The following is a 20,865-nucleotide window of genomic DNA, read 5'->3' on the forward strand; positions in this document are numbered from 1 at the left end:
GAAGAAATTGCTAGTTTTGTTTCCAGAATCTTCTTTATTGTCATAAAAATCTTTATTTTTATCTGGGGCACATGGTTACCCCAGATAAAGATGATTTTTCCCATCGCCTCTTACAATGAGTTGTGGCCATATTACTAAGTTCTGTTCAATGGGATGCAAAGAGAAATGGTGACTTAACTTCTGGGAAGTCCTTTCCCACTCCTTCTTTTATGCTGGCTGGAATATGAATGTGATGGCTGGAGCTTGGGCAGTCATCTCACACCATGAAATAGAAGTTGCCTGAAGAGAAATATGGAGCAGTGAGATTGAAGGAACCCAAATCCCATACCTACCTGGGAGTATCAATCTCTAGACTCTGTCTTCATTAGAGAGCAATAAACTTCTGTCTTACTTAAGCCATAGTTACCTGTTTTTCTCTCACCTACTGTGGCCAAAGTTAATCTTAATTGATACAGCATCCCTTTTTAATAAAATTTGATATGATTTTATGAATTTGGGTAGGTTTTTCTAAAAGCTCCTAATATCTGTCCAATATACTTACTTCCTTTCTCTTTAAATTAACCAGAGTTAAGTTCTCTTGTTTTCAGCCTTGAACCCTGCTGGTACTGTTTATCTCAAATTCTGCCCTTGGGTTTGCAAACAGAGGAGGATGCCAGTGCTTTTAGGGTTGGCATACCTCCTCAAACACAAAGCTCATACATCACACAGAACTCTGCTAATGATGTCTGAATTCTTGGGAATTTGGGAAGTATTTTGCTCAACTCATGCTCTTTCCATGGCTTTCCAGGGAAAAGGACAACATGCTGTGTTTTTCCAGGGCCACGAGCCCCTCAGCAGTGCTGGGGGTGGGAGTGGGGTCTCCCACTGCAGGGCATGGTTAACGGGGCCAGCGGTCTTGGTTATTGGCCACTTCCCGTGGGAGGGGAACTTGGGGTTCCTTTCCACAACTCCACCTGCTACCCCCAGCCTCTGACTCTGTGGTCTGGGGTCACCTCCCGAAAGCAGGCGGGGCAGACTCTCCAGGCCCCAATGCGTAGATGGGGTTTTCAGAATGACCTTTGCTTTCTTCTTTTTGTGCGGCGCCAGGGCTGCTGGCCTCCTCCCTGTTTGCTGTTAATGGAAGAGCTCTGCAGGTCTCTGTGGGACCTGTGCATTCAGAGAGCTTCCTTGCTGTGACCGTGCTCCAGCCATGGCCAGGCGCCCCACTGCTACTGCCCTGGAGATGAGAGGGTCACCTGGGTGTCCCTGGGTCTCTCTCAGTGTGTGTGTGTGTGTGTGTGTGTGTGGTGGGGCAGGGTTAACTTGCATTATTCTTTGAATTAATTACTTTTCCCTGTAGCCAAAACTTAACCCCATTCATATCTTTAGGCATCATAGCTATCTTAGAACCCTGGAACCCGATCCTTTTTGTTGTTCGTTTTGGCAAATAAAGGAGATAGAGTGTGGGATATACTTTTTCAAGCGGTCATTTCGTGTTTCTTTTTTTTTTCCCTTTCATTATCCCTTTTCTCTAATCTGTGCCTTATCTAGCTCTCTTCTCTCGCGCTCTGGCGACCATTCCCTGGTACCTTGGCCTTTGTGAATGCAGACACGATGTGGCTCGGCTGCACCTGGTGCACCTGGGCTCTGTCTTCTACGACTTCCAGCTTCTGACTAGAAGTAGAAACACCTGCTGTACCGGGCTCATGTGACCAGATGTGCGTTCAAGTTCGTGCGGCAGAAGCCAACAGTTGCTCATACATAGTCTAGTGTTCTTAGCCTATTTGAGTTTCTGCAATTAGTATTTTTTTTTTCCTATCTAACATTCACTTTTTTTTTTTAAAGGAAAATAGATCTTATTTTTTTTTAGAGCAGTTTTAGGTTCATAATAAAATTGAGCAGAAGATACAGAGATTTCCTACATATCCCCTGCCCCTAGAGATACAAAGCTTCCCTCCCCCTCTGTCAATGTTCTCTACCAGAGTGGCACGTTTGTTACACTCGATGAGCCTGCACTGACATGTCATCAGCACCCAGAGTCCCTAGTTTAAATCAGGGTTCACTGTCGCTGTTGTGAAGTTCTGTGGGTTTGGACATATGTATAATAATCCACCATTATAACATCCCACAGAGTAGTTTCACTGCCTTAAAAATGCCCTGTGCTCTGCCTATTCGTTCCTCTCTTCAAAACCCCTGGTAACCACTAATCTTTTTATTGTCTGCATAGTTTTGCTTTTTCCAAAATGTCATATAGTTGGAATCATACATGAAAAATACATATGGTCACAAAGAGCAATAATGGACATTGGAAACTAAGAAGGAAAGAGGGTGGGAGGGACACGAGGGATAAAAATCTGCCTACTGAGTACGATGTACACTATTCTGGTGACTGGGACATCAAAAGCCCTGACTTCAGCATCATACAATTCATCACATAACACAAAACATTTGTGCTCTCTGATTTTTTTGAAATAAAAAAAAAAATCCCCAAAACTTAATGAGTGGAATCAGGATTAGTCAAAGAACTAGAATCTTCAAACACTCCTAGACAGCGTGTCAACCAGTATAACCACTTTGGAAAACTATTAAGCAGTATGTACTAAAGCAGCTCATCTTCTAACTCTACCCCCCATAGAAATGTGGGTATATGAGCACACCCTGGAATGCCCACAGCAGCACTATTTGTAAATGCCCCAATCTAGAAACAGCTCAACTGCTCACCCATGGTAGGACTGTTAAATAAAGACTGTGGTATATTCACACATTGGAATACTAGACAGGGACGGGAATGAGTCATCTGTAGCTGCAAGCAACAGATCATTGGTTAGATGAGTGTGTTCACTTTATGAAAATGCGTTGAGCCTTGAACTTATGAAATACGTATGCTTTTCTGAATCTTACACTTCAATAAAATGTTCCAAGGTACTTTTGGAAAAGATTGGCCCTAAGGATGGCCAGTTGGCTGCAAGATAGCCAACCATGTGGCTGAGGGGATGGGAGGAGAGCAGTGGGGAAGGTGGTTGGAATGGTGCGTGTAGAAACAGTGGAGAAGAGTGGAACAGAGAGTGAGCCTGCCAGCTTTATGTTGAACTCCAGCTTTCTACATTTGCTGCTGGTGAGTGATGTGAACCAGCCTCTATCTTCCCAGGACTGCATCCCTGCTTTCTTTCTTTTCTCCTCTACAATATCCTGTAATAGCAGGAAGGAATGCTCATGAGGGGCTCAGAGATGAGCTTTTTCCTGAAACATGGAGCAGGTGGCCTTGGCCTCCATTCACTGGGACTCCAGGAGAGCACCCTAACATGTTCTTGATAGGAATTTCTGTCCTCTATAGCCACCAGCACAAAACACCTCACTCTCTTTTGACCAGAGGAATCCGGGTCACTTGGCTCTAAGACTTCAGACCTTTGGAAATCCTTTTCTCGTCTTTGCTGGGCAGGAACTGACCAGCCCGTGAGTGGGGATTTGAAGGCTCCTTGGGGGAAAACCAAGTCAGTGGTGTGAGTCTCTCTTGTCTTCCCTTTGCAAAGGCCTCCCTTTGCTTATGTTGACAACACTAATAGTGAGTCACTTTAGAGGCCCCAAAGATAATTTCGTTCAGGAAGTCCCTGCTTTTTTATTTTTTTCATTTGTTTTTGCCTTTCTCCATTTGCTGAGCTCTCCAAAGGTGAAGCCAACCAACCAACCAAACAAAACACACGGGCAAAGCTGGGTATAGAGGAGAGTAAAGGAGGGTACGCTAGACAAAGTGAAACTGCATGTGTAGTGGTGTAAAAATTTAAAGTGGTGCTTGTAAAAATCTGCTAACATTCCCTTTCACTAAGGAATTCAAGGCGTACTTCATTTAGACTGTTCTGTTCCATGGCAAACAAACCTAAGATTTAGCCATGACCTTTGTGAAAAATAAACTTAACTGCATAGAAAAAAAAATCCTTTTTCTTTTTTAAAAGTCAGGCTTGAAATTTTTATATCCTTTGAGTCATATTCTTGCAGCAATTGGCTGATTAATTCAAGAAATGTTACTTTCCCAATTCAAACATGACATTTTGAAAATCATCCATGAATTACATGCCTCTAGAATGAAAGGCTTTTCTGTGCCATTTAAAAGGTTTTTTCATTTGGAGGGCAATCGTGAATATCTGTAAGGGCACATTTATTACTCCCAGAACAGATAGAAAATTAGCAAAGTCATAAAATTCTTGCCCAGCTCTGCTATTGCAGCTGTGTCTCAACCCAGTCCCTTGCCCAGTGCCTTTACTGCTTAAATGGTTAAGGATGATGTTATTTTTGCCATTACAGGCAAGGCACTGGTCTTTGCCTGTTGGCTTTCCACATTTCTACACAGAGATATTAAAAAAAAATCAGTATCTAAGCTTTGTTTTAGTTCCTTAAAAATCTTACCTTCCAATTCTGGAAAATGTCCTTCTAGTTTTGTACAGTAAACCAATACAAACCCTCAGAAAAGCAACTGGCTGCAAACCTTTTGCCTTAATTTACACTACTGTACACAGGACTATATACCAACCAAGTAATTATTGAGACAAGCCTTTAATTTGTCTGAAATTGTGCAGGCACAATGGTGACGACCCACACATTTTTCCATTGGAAATTGTACATGGATGACAAAGAGAGAACTCCACCCCAATCCCCTCCCCATGCACACTTCCTGGGAAGCTTTTTCATAACTCTTTGTACATCAGGACAGAACTGATACCCATGGGGGTTTAGATCACTGTCGCTCAGTTGATTTGAACAGTGCTACTCGAAGTGCAGTCCTTGGAGCCGTACCGGTCTGCAATCAGCAAGGAAACTAATTCTAGAATTAAGAAAAAAGTGTTTAAAAACTTTTTAGAGGTATTTGGAAGAGTAATTTTCTGTCTGTTGAACCTAATCATAAAAACGACACGTTTATTTTATTTTGTAAAAACTCCATGGTGTTGAAATCTATTAGAGCTCCTATCTCTGGCCAGAATGAGATTGATTTTTTCTTTTTTGGTAGAATTATCACCTACAGCAAAACCTCACTCTCAGATGTGCATGATGACAATAATAATAAGCTCATTTCTGAATAGCACTTAATGAGTATTAAAGCGTGAAGTGATGTCTTGGTTTGGGATCCCCCAGAAGCACACCTGAGGGAGGGAGCTTATTTGGGGGATGAGTCCAGCAAGTACCAGTAGGAAATGGGGAAGAGAGGCAGCAAAAGGGAAGGAAGCCAATAAAGCACGTGTCACCAAGCAGTTTACTACCATGGGTAACCGGAGCTCAATCCCTCCAAGAACTCCTAGAATGGTGTAAGATACACTTCATGATCGCCCCACTGGAGGGGTGAGGGAGCTGGGGTGTCCATTGACTGAGTGCCTGTCAGTCCACTGTCCTGCAGTCCTGGGGGGCAGTGTTAGTTCCGTGGCACTTCAGTCTGTTTCTGTGCAAGCTGAGTGGGCTCCAGGGGCCGGAGAAAACCATCAGGCACCATTGTGCAGGAGTCGCCCCCTGAAAGTTGAGCTGGCCTAAACAGATGTGGAAGGTGCCAAGGGGATGTTTGGGACAGCAAAAGTACCTGACAGCGTGTGAGTGGGACAGTGGTCTTATCCCAATTTACAGATGAGGACACTGAGGTCCAGCTTAGCACTATAATCCAATGTGGAAGACAATGGGGAGTGAAAGGGATTTCTCCTCTTGGCCACCTACTTTGGGTTCACCCAGAGCCCTTTCTGCTGCCTTTCTTTCCTGCCTTGTATGCTTGGGGAGTTGGTGGGCTACCCCCATGGCAGGGACTGGCTGGGTGCTCGCACAGCCCATCTCTGCTTTCTGGGCCCCCAACTGAACTCCATTTCCCAGTCTCCCTTGCAGAAGGATGTGGCACGTGACAGAGCTGTGAAGAGTGAGTAGAAGTGATGTACGGTGCTTGGCTGCCTGACTTACAAACACCTTTCCACATAGTCTCCCTGCTCTCTACCTTTTGAATAGAGATGACCCCCAGGGCATCCTAGAGAGTCACACCTTGATGATGGCGGAGCCACAAGATGGAAGGAGCCTGGATCCCTGGGTTATCACTTGGAGAAGGGCCACTTGGTGAGAAACATACACTTTAGGCTTTTATTGTGTCAAGCCACTGTAATTTTGGGGATTATCTATTATGCTAGTTAAGCAACTAGCATCACTTTAAATAATGCAACATCGTACATGCGTGATCAAAAAAATTGTCTTTATATCACTTACCATAATATCTGTTTATGCACTTATTGATTTATCAGCTGTCTATCCTCTGTGAGGAGGGACTTTGATTTGTGCACTGCTATATCTCTGGCATCTGGCATATAAAGATGCTCAATAAATACTTGTCAAGTGACTAATGCCAATGCCCAACCTTCATTGCACATGGTTTGTGACAGGCCCTGAGTTAGGAACTATATGAACCTATCTCATTTCATTCTCACCACAGCCATATGAGTAAACTGAAACTTACAGAGGCTGATTAACTTATCCAATGATACCCAGCAGGCAACTGAGTCAGGATTGGAATCCAAGGAGTCTGACTGAACCCTCAAACTCTTAAGCACTCTGCACATTGCCCAACTGTGTATACCAGGGGCAGTGCTTAAGAAGCTGAGAGTATAGGAAGGCATGAGACACAGCACTGCTCCTGAGGTCTACCCAATAGGTAAGAGTAGCACAGGGCTTACTGCAGTGGGAAAAGCAGATCAGTCTCTGTTCTTGTCCATGGAGTGAACTATGTTCTAGAAAAGTCAAATGCTGCTACCCAACCCAAGCAAGGGCTCAGCTATAGAACCAGAAAATTCTCTTATGGACTGTGATAGAACTGAGCCAAATACATGGAGATAAAGCCAGATCCTCTTTGAACAATTTAAGCAAAGACAGTAAGTTCCTGAAAAGAACTGATCCAGCAGATCTTAGGAAGAGAGTGGAGCACAGGTGTTGCATTTAAGAGCATGGGCTCTGGTGATCAGACAGAGCTAGCTTCTACTAGCTCTGTCATTTGCCAAGCAGTTTGACCTTGGGCAACTTAGCTAACCTTGTTGGGCTTCCTTTCCTCATCTGTAAACTGGATGTAATAGTGCCTGCCTCCCGAGGTAAAATGATTAGCACAGAGGCACCAAGTGTGTGCTCAGAACATGGAGGCTGGTATAGAACCTATTCTTTGATCCTTGGTGATAGAACGGGGAATTCTATCTACCCTCTTGGCCACTGAGATATAAAGACTGAAATGCTTGGGAGATTATAATCATGGTGGACCCTTGAACTGGGGCTATGCACTCCCCCATCCCTCCTTTACCCTTCCTACGTGCAGCCACTAGAGGGCCTTGGGCATCTCTGCCACTCTTAGCTTGTTCAGATGTGGCACCCAAGAGGCCCAGACGACTACTAGGGCTCTCTTTCCAGGCAAAGGCAAAAGAGCAGTGCACTCGAAGATAGATATTTGAGTGGCTACGAGGGGTCATATTTACAGGTGCTGCAGGTGAGGCCACAGACATCTTACTCTGCTGTAGGCATTGTTGGCCCTTGAGCCAATGATCCACTACCCACTGAGGGAATTACCTGGGTTACCCTAGGGCCGGCTTGGATTGAATGAGTTAAGGGTCCTTGTCTTATTGGATAACCTGGGCAGTGAGGTCTGAAGTCTTGTTTTCTGAGGATCACTCATTAGACCCTAGAACTCTGGGACTGAACATTAGCTCATCCTGATAGAGCAGATGATAGTTCAGCAAATTTCCAGCAGTGTGGACCCATCCTCATGGTGTGTGGGAGACCTAGGTGTTCTAGGTAGGCAAAGAGCCCTCCCCTGCTCCCAGTTCTCCCCTCCTTTTAACTATCAAGTCATTAGGTCAGTAAGGTCTGATATTAAAAGGCAAAGAGCCCATGTAAAACATTGCTCTCATTGGTCATTCTCACTGTGGTATGAAAGCTCTGTATTCTCCTTGAGAGTCCATGCGAAATCCTAAACAAAAACACCTGAGATAAGGCTCTGGCACTCACCACTCTCGACCTGCTGCTCATCCTTCTAAATAGCCCAGTGATCAGAAAACACCAAGCACTTTCCTAGTTCCTTGCCTTTGTCCATGCTATTTTCTAACTACAAACACACCCACATCTCCCCCTTTTCTGCATTATAAAATCCCCCTCCTTCAATAGAACCAGTAGATACTTCCTTAATTCCTGCCTCTATTTTCCCAATGTACTTTGCACTTCACCTTAATAGAACACTTATGAGAGGTCTTGTTTTGCATACTTTTTTTCTCTCTTCATCACTTAATTGAGCTTCTCATGTGTGTAATCTCCAGCCTCTACTTGAATACTTGTCCTGACAGGGAACGCATCACCTCAATGGCAATGCATTCCATTGCCAGCCAATTATTTGCAAAAAATTCATCCCATTATTAGAAATCTGCTTGCCTGATATATGAATCCATTGGTTTTCTTCCTACTAGTTCAGTTACAATAAAATTCCTTTAGATGTAAATAAGGCTTCTCATTCTGTAATTAGACATAAAGTGTAAATAATTCATTCTAAAGTATAAATGACTGATAAGAGCTTTTCCATATGAATAGGATTTTACCAGGAGAACTTAAGGTGGGGTCAGGAATTCCGAAGACCAGGAATATAAGGACGCCAAAATGTGATATAGTAGAAAGAGCACTGAGCTAGAAAATGAAAGATGGGTCCAAGGTGATTTATGTTTCTTGAGCTTTAGTTTTTCTCATCTGGAAAAGGAATATTTTGTATGACGAGTAGTTCTACTTATTACTGTAACCACAGAATTTTGTCTGGAAGTGGCCCTGCTCACCTGAGCTGTCTTAAACTTTTGGTCTGGCTTCTGGGAAGGCAAAAAGTCGCACATGTGTCAGTGGGCCTCAGCCTCCTGGGGGCTGAGTAGACACTGTTGGTGCCAAAGATGCTATGACTTACACCCACAATCATGTCAATCAATGAATCTTTTATTCCCACCTGGGTTGAACTTTCCTCTTCCCTGCCTTGAAGCCTTGCTTCACTAGGGCTATTTATGGTATTTGTATTATAAATCAAAGATGCAGGTAACACATTTTATTATGATTTTATTATATATTCTCTTTTCCTGGAGTTTTGCAAGTAAAAGATTGCATAAGAACCAACTCTTTATTTCTCATAAGTTCTACCCTACAGAGAACCAGGTCATATTACAATTGCTTGATGCATAATACCCAATGACTCAATAAATACTTTACAAAAATAATGCAGTTTTTTTCCTTTCTTAAAACATAAAAAAAATTAGCATTTCTTAGACTTGATCCCCCCCTCCCCTTTTTATATCTATTTACTGGGAATATATTGTTGGAAAAAAATTCGTTAAAATGGTATTAAAATAAAATAGATAAAATGAGGTCCATATTTTTTCCCATTTGTTTTGTTTTTTTCTTTGGAAAAGTGCTACTCCCTGTTTTTATGTGTGAACTTCCTGCAGTCTTCTGAACCTACAAAGACATGAGCAGAAATTCTACTGTTTGGAGCTATGTAGAATCATAGCATTATGCTAATATTAGTCTTTTATTTTAAAGCCCATTTAAAACCAGGCCTCACATTTGCCCCTAAAATACCCCACCCCCTACCCAGTCTTAGGCAAGAAAAGTTTGGAATCTGAGACTCCAGCAAGGTGCCTTCCGACTAAATAACATTTGGTTTAAGGTGGGTGTTTTCTTGTTTTGATACATTTCCATTGCATTATTTCGTTTTAAAGAAATCATTGCAAAATTCCCTTTCTCTTCCACATCCCTAAGCCCCTTTCTTTCCAAATTCTCACAGAAGTGATTAGTTTCATGATGACAACTCCAGAGAAAAGGTTACCCATAAGTCACATTTGTATTAAATAAGTTATATATAAAAACTGCTTATAACGTTTACAACCTCAGTCTCTTTCCCCCTTTGCCTCCCTTGGAAACTCTGGATCGGGGGTGAATTGAATCACACCCACTGTGGCTTCCAGGTTCTTCTGGCTTCTCTGTTGTCCCCACGCTCCTGCCCACGTCACCCCAGGAGGACTTCTAAGGAGCTCAGCAGGCATTGCAGATGGCCAGGCGGCTTCACAAGGCAGTCACCCAGGCCTGGCGAACACCCTTAGTGTAGCGTATGAAAAATACTCATGTGGTTTATACAAATATACACATATGCGGATACGGAGGACTCGGGGCCAGTCGGCAGATCAGTGCAGTGCGTTTGTGTTGCAAAACCACAGGTGGCAGTTGCTCCACCTGCTCCCAGTCTCTTCAGTACTCCCTGGCCTCCTGGAACTGCTTGATGTAGTCCTCGTCCGAAGGGCTCTCTGTGCACTTCTGTCCGTTGTTGGGAGGCCGGGCCTCATTGTACCTGCTCCAGTCGCCCTTGCAGATGATCCAGGGCAGCACGTCCACTTTGTAGTGCAGCTCGGCCGAGAACTCGGTGCTGATGAGGTTGGGCGTCCCCGCACCTTTGCCCCTGGTGATGAGCTGCATGTTGTCGCCATAGCAACAGTGCTGGGCGGCCAGCGTGGTGCTCTCCAGGGACAGCATGGAGCGGATGCAGTACCGCGCCGTGGGCTTGTAGATCTCGAGCTTCTCCTTGGGCCCGCTGGCGTCCTTCCAGCGGAAGTCCTTGCGCTTGATGCGGTCGAAGATGTCCGCCGTGCTGTAGGCCACCTCGGTGGGGTAGGAGCAGGGGCAGCTGGGCAGGTCATTGATCACCTTGTGCATGTACTTCTTCAAGAACTCGCTTTTGCAGCTCATCCACCGCTCACAGCTGTCCATGTCTGAAAAAGGCCACATACACACCCTCTCACCACGTGCACCAGTGGTCCACAGGGTGACACTGAGGTCAACTCCCATCCTAGACCCAAAGACCCCTGCAGCCACCTAGAATGACCAGGCATGGGGGGTCTTTCTCACCTCCCTTGAACTTGGGAACTTCTTTGTTCACAAGACTTCCTCCCAACTCCCCACTTTGTATTAGGGCATATTTTCAGACATACAGAAAAGTAAAGAGAAAATACTTATATGATGATTATTCATATTCCATCACCTAGATTTAACTATCTTTGCTCCACCTTTTAAAAAATGTGTGGAAATATATATTACTATCCCTACATTTTAGTAGGCATCGACCAAAAAAAAAAAAAAAGAGGATATTTTCCTAGATAACCATAACCCTATTATCACTCCTAACAAAATTCAAAATTCACAGTAAGTCAGAGAGTTGTTTTGAATCTCCTCTCTAAATAACTGATGTGATGGAAAAGGCTTCAAACAAACATTTATAGGACTAAGTTTTGCTTCTGCCACTCGCCGACTGGTTTAAAATAGGGGCTAGTCTTTCAATCTCTTAACTTCAGGCAGTAATAATCAATCCCTGTCTGCAAACTCACAGGAAAAGATACCTCAGAGAGGAAGGGGGTCCAGGTACCTGCTTTTAGGGAACTTGACATTTGGGCCAGAGGCCGGAAACCTGTAGGCCTAGGTCAGAACCCACTCCCAGAGGTATTGTGTTTGGTTCTTTCAGTATTAAAAAAAAATATTGATAGTAGCCGATATTTAAGAATTAGGCGATTTCAATTGTAAGTGTGGATTGCTGGCCTCATTTGAATAATCAAGAGATGGATCTCCGCTGGTCTCGTATTTCCTCATGGGAACAACTGGCCCCATGAACAGGTGAATGGTGACCCCGGCTTGGCAAGGGCAGGAGGTCCCCAGTTCAGTACAGCCCCTGTTTGATTCCCTCACTCATAGGTGACCTCTTGGTCCCTCAGTCATCTGAGCCTGGGACCTCAGGTTGAATGAGTGTCTTAGTGTGGGTTCTCTCAGACTCTGAGCCAAAATGATTCCAGTGGACATGGTTCTTTGGGGGTGAATCCAGGGAACACCAGCAGGGGGTGGGAAAACGAGACAGAAGAGGGAGGGAAGCCAACACAGGGTGTAAATCAAACGAGTAACCCCTGCAAGGACCTGGTTCATCCTGACGGGACCTGGGAAACGGTGCAGAGAACACGCCTCTGTGTTTTCTCATCCAATGACAACGTCAAACTTTACCCAAGCCCATGATCCTGGAAAACAGCGAAGGTTAAGAATCCTGTCCCCTAACCCTTTTCATTCTTACTGCCAAGAACCCCCTTTACCCATTGGACTTAGATGAGATTCTTCGCGTGTGGCCCCTTGTTTACTTGTGACAAAGCCAGACAAAGACCCTCCAAATTCCCTTTTATTGCCTCAAAAATGATTAGCTGAACTGTTTATCCTCACTGATCAACCAAAATGGGCCTTAACCAAACCTCTTTCCTTCTCTCCTTGCTTCCAGCACCTAAACTTTGCCCTCCCTCAGCCTGAGACAGCACAGCCTGTCCTTAAGGGTCACTCCTGGAAATAGGCTGGCCTCACGGTAGAACATTCTCCAATCTGATCATGCCACCCTTTCATCCTATGTTCCCTTATTTATTCCTCTATAAAAGGAAACTCTCTTTGCCCACCCCCTTGAGGTGCTTGCAGACCTTATAGTCACCGTGTTCACCCTATTGCAATATTAGGGAGATAGCATCCCCCCAGTCTTTTGGATAAAGTCTTTCCTTACTAAATCCAGATTTTTTTTGATTTGATGGAGATCTGGTATTTATCCACCAGCTCCCGCCGCTCACTGACAGGGGGCTGCTCCTGGACCTCTAGCTCACAGCGCATTCATGGGCAGGGGGGCTCTGCGGCCAGAGTGAGACCTCAGGCAAAGAAACATGGGGGCTGCCAGCTGGAGACCAGGAAGGGTGCAGGGACATGGTGTGGGTGAAGGCGACATGCGTGGGTCACCGACCCATGTGGCATCTGCCACAGTGAGCTGCAGCGGGCAAGATGGGGCATATCTAAAGAAGCCAACTACGGTGGGATGTGGAGTGCCTTAAGGCAGGTGAAGGAGAGAAGCCTCATGGGTGTTCAAAAATGCAAGGTGGTTTTTACAGAGCAACTCAAGGAGCATGTGACACCATGCTGGTCCTGGGGCCGGTGTGGCAGCCAGGGGTCCTGCTCAGAGCTCCTACAAGAGAACCTGCTGTGGGCACTTTGGGGACTGGAAGCCTCCAGCACCTCTGGCTCTATCTTGGTGTTCACATCAAGGCTGTCCCCGCCCTCTGACTGTTCCAGGCCAGTGACTGAGCATGGCAGGGGGACTGCCTGATTCCTGGTCAGTGTGACTGAGACTTTCTCAGAGCTGCCCGAGGCTCTTCCTTGCAGTCCTCTTTCCTTCCCTCTCTCCCTTTGTAGGAGTCCAGCCTGCACCTCGGACTGAAAGCTCTCCTGCCTAGTCCTGCTGCCTTCCCTGTTCCCCTTCCTGGGTGTTTCCCCAATAAATCTCTTGCATGTCTAATGCCATCTTGGAGAACCCTGACCACATAGACTGCATGAGCATAGCTGGGGAGAGGGGGAAGGAGGGCCCTCCAGGTAAGCATGAATTGTGCAGACTCAGGTTGAGCAGAAAAAAATCTCTCGGGGAATGTCTGGGACTGGGGACATGAAACATTCAGTTTCACAGGAGCAGAAAATATAGGAAAGTAAGATTGTTGGTGTCAGATCATCGAGGTCTTGTTCAGTTTAGGCTTGTTCAGAGGGTACTGGGGAGCTACTGAAGGTTTGTGAGTGATAGTAAGCTATTAACTGAGCCATGCAGTAAGAAAATGAGTGCAGCACTGCTATCAGTGGGAAGGGTCAAGGTGAGATACTGTGAGAGAGAACAGCAGGTGGGATCAAGAGGGAAGGAACACTGAACAGGGCCCAGGATGCTGCGAGCTGGGATACAGGACATGCTGCAGGCCCATAAATTCTGCAATTCCATGGCTGTGATCTCCTGACTCAGCAGTTGCCAAGAGATTGAAAGTTCAATCCTATGGAGTGTCTGCAAAGCCTGGGGGATCTCCTTCAGAGGATAGGGTCTTCAGAAACAAAGTTCAGTGAGGCCCAAGAAAATGGCTCTGTATGTTCCTTCCAGGGTGGGCAGCAGTCTTTATAATTCATATACCTGTAGGCCATCTATTGACTTATTTTTATTTTGTATTTCTCAAACGTACATACAGTGTTCAGTGTGATGGGCATGTTCTACATGCTTTTCAAATATTAACTCATTTAGTTCTATAATGACTCTACAAGGTAGGCACCATTACCTCATATCATTTTACAGACCAGAAAACTAATGCAGTACTGGGTTGAGTAACTTGACCTTGTGCAAGTCATGCTTTCCCCACCTTCCCTTTGTCCTTCTGTACTTCTCCTTGCCCTGGAGGGTTGGCCCATGTGGACTGTATCAGCAAGCTCCTTGACCTCTGTCTTCTACTTGGGTTAAGCCAATTGAAGGGCCCAGCAAGAGGCCAGACAGGGGGAGGAGGTCAGAGTGTTTCTTTCTGTTGCAGGTTGGCTGCATCCTTCTGAGAACCAGAATGCTGTCAGGTGGCCCTCTCCACACAGTGACACCTTCCCCTGGTCCCTTCAGGCTAAGAGGTAGTAAGGGCACCTCGCTATTGCCAGCCTTGGAGAAATTCCTTCTTGGTTTCCATCTGTTCTGCTCATACCTTTGCAAACAGTCCCTCACCAAAGGCTCCTCAATTACCTAATTGGAGTGTGTCATGTTCTTTCCTGCCTGGTCCCTGCCTAAAACACCATGTCTTATCAGCTCTTGTGTCCCTAGACACCCATAGGATGTGGCATCATGCATCTGGCCTGTGCTTAGCAAAAGGGCTAAATGCTGCTTGCCCCTGGGTTATGATAGGAGGAGGTCTTAAGAGCTCTCTGCCTCAAAGAGAGGCTCTACCATTTCATGTAAAATTCTCATCTTTAAAGCCATTTCTTAAATATCAAATGTGCCCTGTTCACAGAAGGCACCTGATGAATGCAATTCGACTTTAGGTATGTGAAGGGATTGGAGGTGAGGTACAGGCCCTCGTAACATAGGGTTTCCACACTGCCTCAAGTCTGGCTCATGGACATGTTTGATTGGGTTTGTTTTTATAATAAATTATTAATATTATCAGGCATTTAAACAATTAAAATATATTCCAGATTTGAGGCCTCTCTTGGAAAATTAGAACATCTGGCAACCCTGGATTGGTATTCATTCCTTGGTGGCTAAGTCACAGCTAACCCCTTTGGATGAAGCTCCTCATTCTGCTGTCGCCCCTGCCGCTCTCTACTGCCCCCTGTCGCTTGAAGCTGTTTCAGTTTCTTTTCATCATAGTGCTGGCACCATTTTCTTTCTCGGGTGTTTCCTTTTATTCTAGACTTGTTCTAATGACACTCTTATCTGACTCCTACAGGCATTTGAGAAACATATTTGTTTACCAAATTAGCTCCCAAATAGCTGGGCTGTGGGGAAAAAAGGGACTTAAGTCTACTAAATTGTGGCTGAAGAGGCAGGCAGAAGCGATGAAGTGGAGTAAGAATTGTTGGGTGGCAAAAAGAAATGGGGCAGAAGGAATTTTACCCTTCTACAATATTACAATTATATGCAGAGGCACATGAGGCCATTTTTAAGAAGCAAGCTTGCACCTTGCACCTGAATGGTGGCTTTTAATTTTGTGTGGTCCATGTTTATTGGATGTGCTCTAGCACTTTCTAGTGGACAAGTAGCAGAGCATACCAACTGTTTATAAAATATTACTGCAGGGGAAGGGGTTGCATAATATTGAGAAAATTCCCTCTTTCTCTCCCTCCCTCCCTCTGCTGGAGAACTGAGGGCACCATTTCTTGATTTTATTGCAGACACTTAGTGAAGCATAGGAAACCAGATTCCATGTGGCTTGAACCCCTAAATGTGGGCCGATTCCATGCTAAGAATAGAAAGTGTTCTCTTCTGCTTCTTGTTGTGGAGGCTGCACAGTGAGCAGGGGTGCACACAGAAGGGCTGAATGGCTCATTCTGGGATAGGAGGCATAGATTGCTGTCTCTTGCTTGGAGTATATTCAGTAAGCAAGAAATATGCTAGGAGAATTGGACCCCAGAAGAGGAAAATGAAACATTTACATGGATCCAAGGATGGCATTGCAAAGGCAAAAGGAATCTCCAAAGCACTAAGTCAATATTTGGATAAAAAGGGAAAAAAAAATCTTCTTACCAACTTCAAACAGTTTGGTGGCATTAAACTCCTCACTTCCCGCAAGTAGACTCACTTCGGTGGCAGCTGTCCTGAAAGTGTCTTCAATTCCTAAACACAGACAAGAGCTCATTTTTCCCTAGTTATATGGAAAAAGTTACCCCCCCCCAAATAAAAAAAAACAAATACACCTGAACAAAGCCTTTTTTGTATTCATTACTACTCACGGGCAGAAACTTGCCAACAGAGGAAACAGTAAAAAGCAGGTAGTAGCGCATAAAATATATTAAAACCCCAGATACCATTTGCAGCATGAAATCAGATCCAAATGTGCCTGAATGAGTCCTAAAGAACTCAGTCACTAGGCCTGGGGAGTGAGGTTTTGAGGAGTGGGGGACACATGTCTGGATGGTTGTCTGATGGTGTCAGGGTGAAAGACTAAACCAGAGGCAGGAGAGTGTAGTGGTTAATACCTCGTTTTTAATGGCTGACTGCCTGGGTTCCAATCACTGCTAGCCATGTGACCTTGGACAAACCATTTAAGTTTCAAAGTTTCGGGTGCCTCAGTTTTCACATCTATAAAATGGGGAGAACTCAATGTCCCCACACCCCCATAGGGTTGAGAGAATTAAATACATTATGTGTAAAGAAGGTCCTGAGGGCAGTAAGTAGTAAGTGTTCACTGATATTTTTCCCTTGAAATATTTGTCTGGCTCATTGACGATGCAGCGGTCCATAGGCAAAGACCAGATAGCTCATATTCTAGGACTTTTAGCATTGTTGATGATGCTTCCGAAAGAATAAGCTGGGCTTGTCATTAGGTGTTCTGAGGGATGGAACCCAGCTTTCCTCAGACTCCCTGGTTTGCCCAGATTCTCCAAACTCCCTCCTTCACTCCCCAAACTACCACCTGCAGCCAGTCTTCCTTTACCAAGGGGAATCACTTGCAAGCCAAAGCAATAAGAAGAGGAGAGAGTGAGGGTCATGGAATATCTGTTGGCGAGCATTGGTTTCCGTGCTGGGGATGACTCACTTTCCTTTATGGGACTCTGATTTTACATGAGGCGCCTCAAACTTATCTGTAGGGTTGACCTAGGGGACAAACTTTTACAGTGTAATCACCGTCAGGCCAGGGAGACCTTGTCTGCCCCATTGAGTCTTTCTAGTAAAGCTGAGAATCAATGAGCCAAATAAAGAAAAAAAATCCTGAAAAAGGAAATCCCTCATGTTCCAAGGGAGTCCTGAAAAGCTGTAATAGCCAGGAACAGAGAGGCAGGAAAGAAAGGAGGAAGACAAGGACAGAAAAGAAGAAAATGTAAGAGGAGGGCTGCCAGCCACACTGCTCTCAGAGGTGACAGAAAACGAGAAGGAAGCATCCAAGATGGCGGCAGAGGCAGCCTCCCCCTGACAAGATACCAAAAGCCTCCATCTTGGTCTGGACACCAGCTCCAGAAAAGAAAACAGCAGGCAAACCCCCAAACCCTGACATTAAGTGCTGTGTGTGTCTACTTGTAGGTGAGCCCAAGACCCTTCTTCCTGGTGCAGGTGGAAGAGTTTAATGATCACTCTGTGTTCAGAGTGTCTGGATTCAAATTCCAGATGGGTCACTTGCTGCCTGGGCGACTCTAGGCAGGTTAACCCTCTATGCCTCAGTTTCCACAGCTGTCCCATGAGCACAGTGATACATTCCTATTTCACGAGGCTACTGTAAGGATTAAGTAAAATAATACATATAAGTTTAGAAAGTATTTGCTTGATACTTAAGTACTCAAGTACTCTTATTCATTACCATCCTTTTCACTTTTTCTCCTTCATTTTCTTTTGCCTTGCCTTCTCACCTTCATCATCATCTCCTTCTTTATCTTTCTCTTCGTATTTTCCTTCTCTTCTTTATTTTCTTCCCGTCCTCCTCTTCCTCCTTGTCATTATTTATTGGTTCATTTCTACTCATCCAAATCCCACCCACTAGACTCTTCCAGCTCAGCTCGTTATGACGCCCGGGGAAAGATCAGGAAAAGCATCTTGATGGCTGCCCCGCTTCTTTGAAATGCATCTGCACAGCTGATGGTCGTGGAGCCAGAACCTTCGTTTTACATTTCAGCCCCATTTTAGACACAGGTGCTTTTGCTCACAGACACATTCATTCCGGTCTGATCCTTCCTCTCTCTCCTCAGAAACCCCTTTGAACTTTCACTTCACTTTTGCCCCAAATTATCTTCAGTTTGAGAACAGAGTGTCTAGGGGGAGAAGTAGGAAGTCTGGGGTGCAGGGATCAGATTTTCTGGCTCGGAAATTCCTTTCAGATGAAGCCATTAGGATGGTGTGGTTTCTTGAAAGGGCCCAAGGTATTATTTTGGGCTGGTATTCTACCTGGCAGCAGGGAACACGTAGTAAAATTATAGGCCAGGAGTTGGTAAGCCTTTCTGTAAAGGGTCAGAGAGTAAATATTTTAGGTTTTGTGGGTCACATATGGTCTTGGTTGCTGCTGCTTCCTCTTCCTCTTCCTCCCTTTCTCCCCTTCCTCCTCCTCCTCTTCATCCTCTTCCTTCTCCTCTTCACAACCCTTTAAAAATGTATGGGCCATACACAAACAGATTGCAGGTTGGACTTGGCCTGTTGGCCGTAGTTTGCCAACGACTGCTATAGTCGGTCACAATTGTTGTTCACTCTCAGTATGACTTCTCACCAAGTTTGCAGGTGGTTTAGTTTTTAAAGCGCTGACGATGTAGTAGAAAGGTATAATTAACTGCCACATCGCCCCAGTTTGCTCCGCGAGGGGCCTTCGGTAACTGTCAGGTGTTACCCGCAGGGCCAACTGTGTGGTTTTCTGGGGATGACTGTCAAGCCTCTTGTCCTGTCTTCCTTGTCAGACCACAAATGCCTGTCTTCATGTGTCTCTTCAAGACACAAAACAAATCCCACATTAAAGGCCCAAACTCACCAGAGTCTCTCCTTTAAATTAAATAAGTACAATGTGGCATTGTCCTTTAGGTCCCAGCCACTGCAATTGTGCATTGGATGCAGAATATCCATCTTTTCATCCATTAAGCTCATTATTAGTTATTTGTGCTCAGAAGTCTTATTTAAAAAATGGTTGTCTTTTTAAAAAGACAATTTCTATAAGTTTTGAAATATAAATTTAAAAGCTTCCCCTTGAACTTGGAGCCACACCCCTGGGTACGCTCACCTGGGCAGTTTGGACGGTCACAGGTCCTGGATTCTGTCGCAGTGCATGCATAGCCACAAGACCGGGTCCGTTTCTGGTTGCCGTTCCCGCAGGTGACGCTGCAGACAGACCAGAGACTCCAGTCACCCTCACCGTCTGTGGAATCTGGAAGGGAGCCAGGGAGATGGTCATCAGCCTCCCCCCCACAGTCCCCAAATCTCCCTATCCAGCAGCCCACCAATGGTCCACTTCCTTCCTTCTCACTGTTGGAGGGGGCAAGATGGCGCCTGGAGCTAAAAGGCTTACGGCTCCAGGACTCATTCCAGAGGTGCGCTTTGGGAAGGCAGGAGGTTTGGGGCGCTGTGGTGCTCAGGGTATCCCTAGAAGGTGCCCAGTAAATGTTTATTGAGAAGGCGCACATTTGCAGAGCGTGGAACCAACCATGGAATAACATGCTAGGCCACTTCCAAAGGTGACCACCACCACTTCCCTCCCTCCCTGTGCGTATATCCATCCAGAGAGAGAGGGACAGAGAGAGAGAGAGAGAGAGAGAGAGAGAGAGAAACAGAGAGAGAAACAGAGAGAGAAACAGAGAGAAAGCTAGGCTGGCCAGGTAGCTTCCAGCTTTTGCTCTGGGGAATCCAGTGACTATGAGAAAGGCTCAGGCTAAACCTATAAACTATGGGACATCACATGGAAAGAGAGGAGACACATACAGGACCACTAAGACACCAGGCATATGAGCAAATCCTTCTGGAACCTTCCAGCCCTTCCCAGTGGACAGCTGAATGCAGCTGGTGCTACCAGGGCTCAAGGAATGGCCCAGTGGCCCTGTCTGAACTCCTGGGCCACAGAATCATGAGGAATAGTAAGCTGCTATTGTTTTAAGCCAGCAAGTTTGGGATGGTTTGTTACACAACAATAGATATCTGGTGCATTAACGGTGAAGCTAGAGCTGGCCCCCTGAGGCCATTACTTGACATCATCCATCCAGTGAATCTTTATATTTATTTATTTATTATATGGCAGGCACAATCCTAGGTATGTGGGATACACCATTAAGTAAACCTTTCCAAGATCCCTGCCCTGGTAGAACTAATATTTTAGTGACAGGAAAGAAATAACCAACAATAAGCACAGAAAGTGAGTAAATTGTTTAAGATGTTAAAAGTTGATGAATGGGGGCGGGGCGCGGTGGCTCACGCCTGTAATCCTAGCACTCTGGGAGGCCGAGGCAGGTGGATTGCTGGAGGTCAGGAGTTCGAAACCAGCCTGAGCAAGAGCGAGATCCCATCTCTACCATAAATAGAAAGAAATTAATTGGCCAACTGATATATAGAGAAAAAATTAGCTGGGCATGGTGGCGCATGCCCGTAGTCCCAGCTACTTGGGAGGCTGAGGCAGGAGGATGGCTTGAGCCCAGGAGTTTGAGGTTGCTGCGAGCTAGGCTGACGCCACGGCACTCACTCTAGCCTGGGCAACAAAGTGAGACTCTGTCTCAAAAAACAAAAACAAAAACAAAAAAAAAAGTTGAATGGTGTGCAAAAAGGAAAACTAGAACGGGCCAGAGGGGCCTGGGGATGAGAGGTGGGGGAGAGGTTGGCTCTTTAGCAAGACTGGCTTCTTCCTCGTATCAAAAGTA

General features: G+C 45.3%; 2 protein-coding genes across 2 annotated transcripts in view; one reads left to right on the forward strand and one right to left on the reverse strand.

Annotated features, from left to right (window-relative positions):
• The window catches only part of TASP1 (taspase 1), a 311,116-nt gene that overhangs the window by 279,821 nt on the left and 10,430 nt on the right, over positions 1-20,865 (forward strand). The window lies entirely within an intron of this gene.
• The window catches only part of ISM1 (isthmin 1), a 74,719-nt gene continuing 62,891 nt past the window's right edge, over positions 9,038-20,865 (reverse strand). Inside the window, exons 4-6 of the mRNA XM_012780831.2 lie at positions 19,245-19,388; positions 16,079-16,168; positions 9,038-10,757 (exon numbers count right to left, since the gene is read on the reverse strand). Coding sequence (XP_012636285.1) covers positions 10,240-10,757; positions 16,079-16,168; positions 19,245-19,388 — 752 coding nt within the window. The 3' untranslated portion in view covers positions 9,038-10,239. The remainder of the gene's footprint in view (positions 10,758-16,078; positions 16,169-19,244; positions 19,389-20,865) is intronic.

This window comes from Microcebus murinus, chromosome 16 (genome assembly GCF_040939455.1).
Source record: "Microcebus murinus isolate Inina chromosome 16, M.murinus_Inina_mat1.0, whole genome shotgun sequence".
Taxonomy (NCBI): domain Eukaryota; kingdom Metazoa; phylum Chordata; class Mammalia; order Primates; family Cheirogaleidae; genus Microcebus; species Microcebus murinus.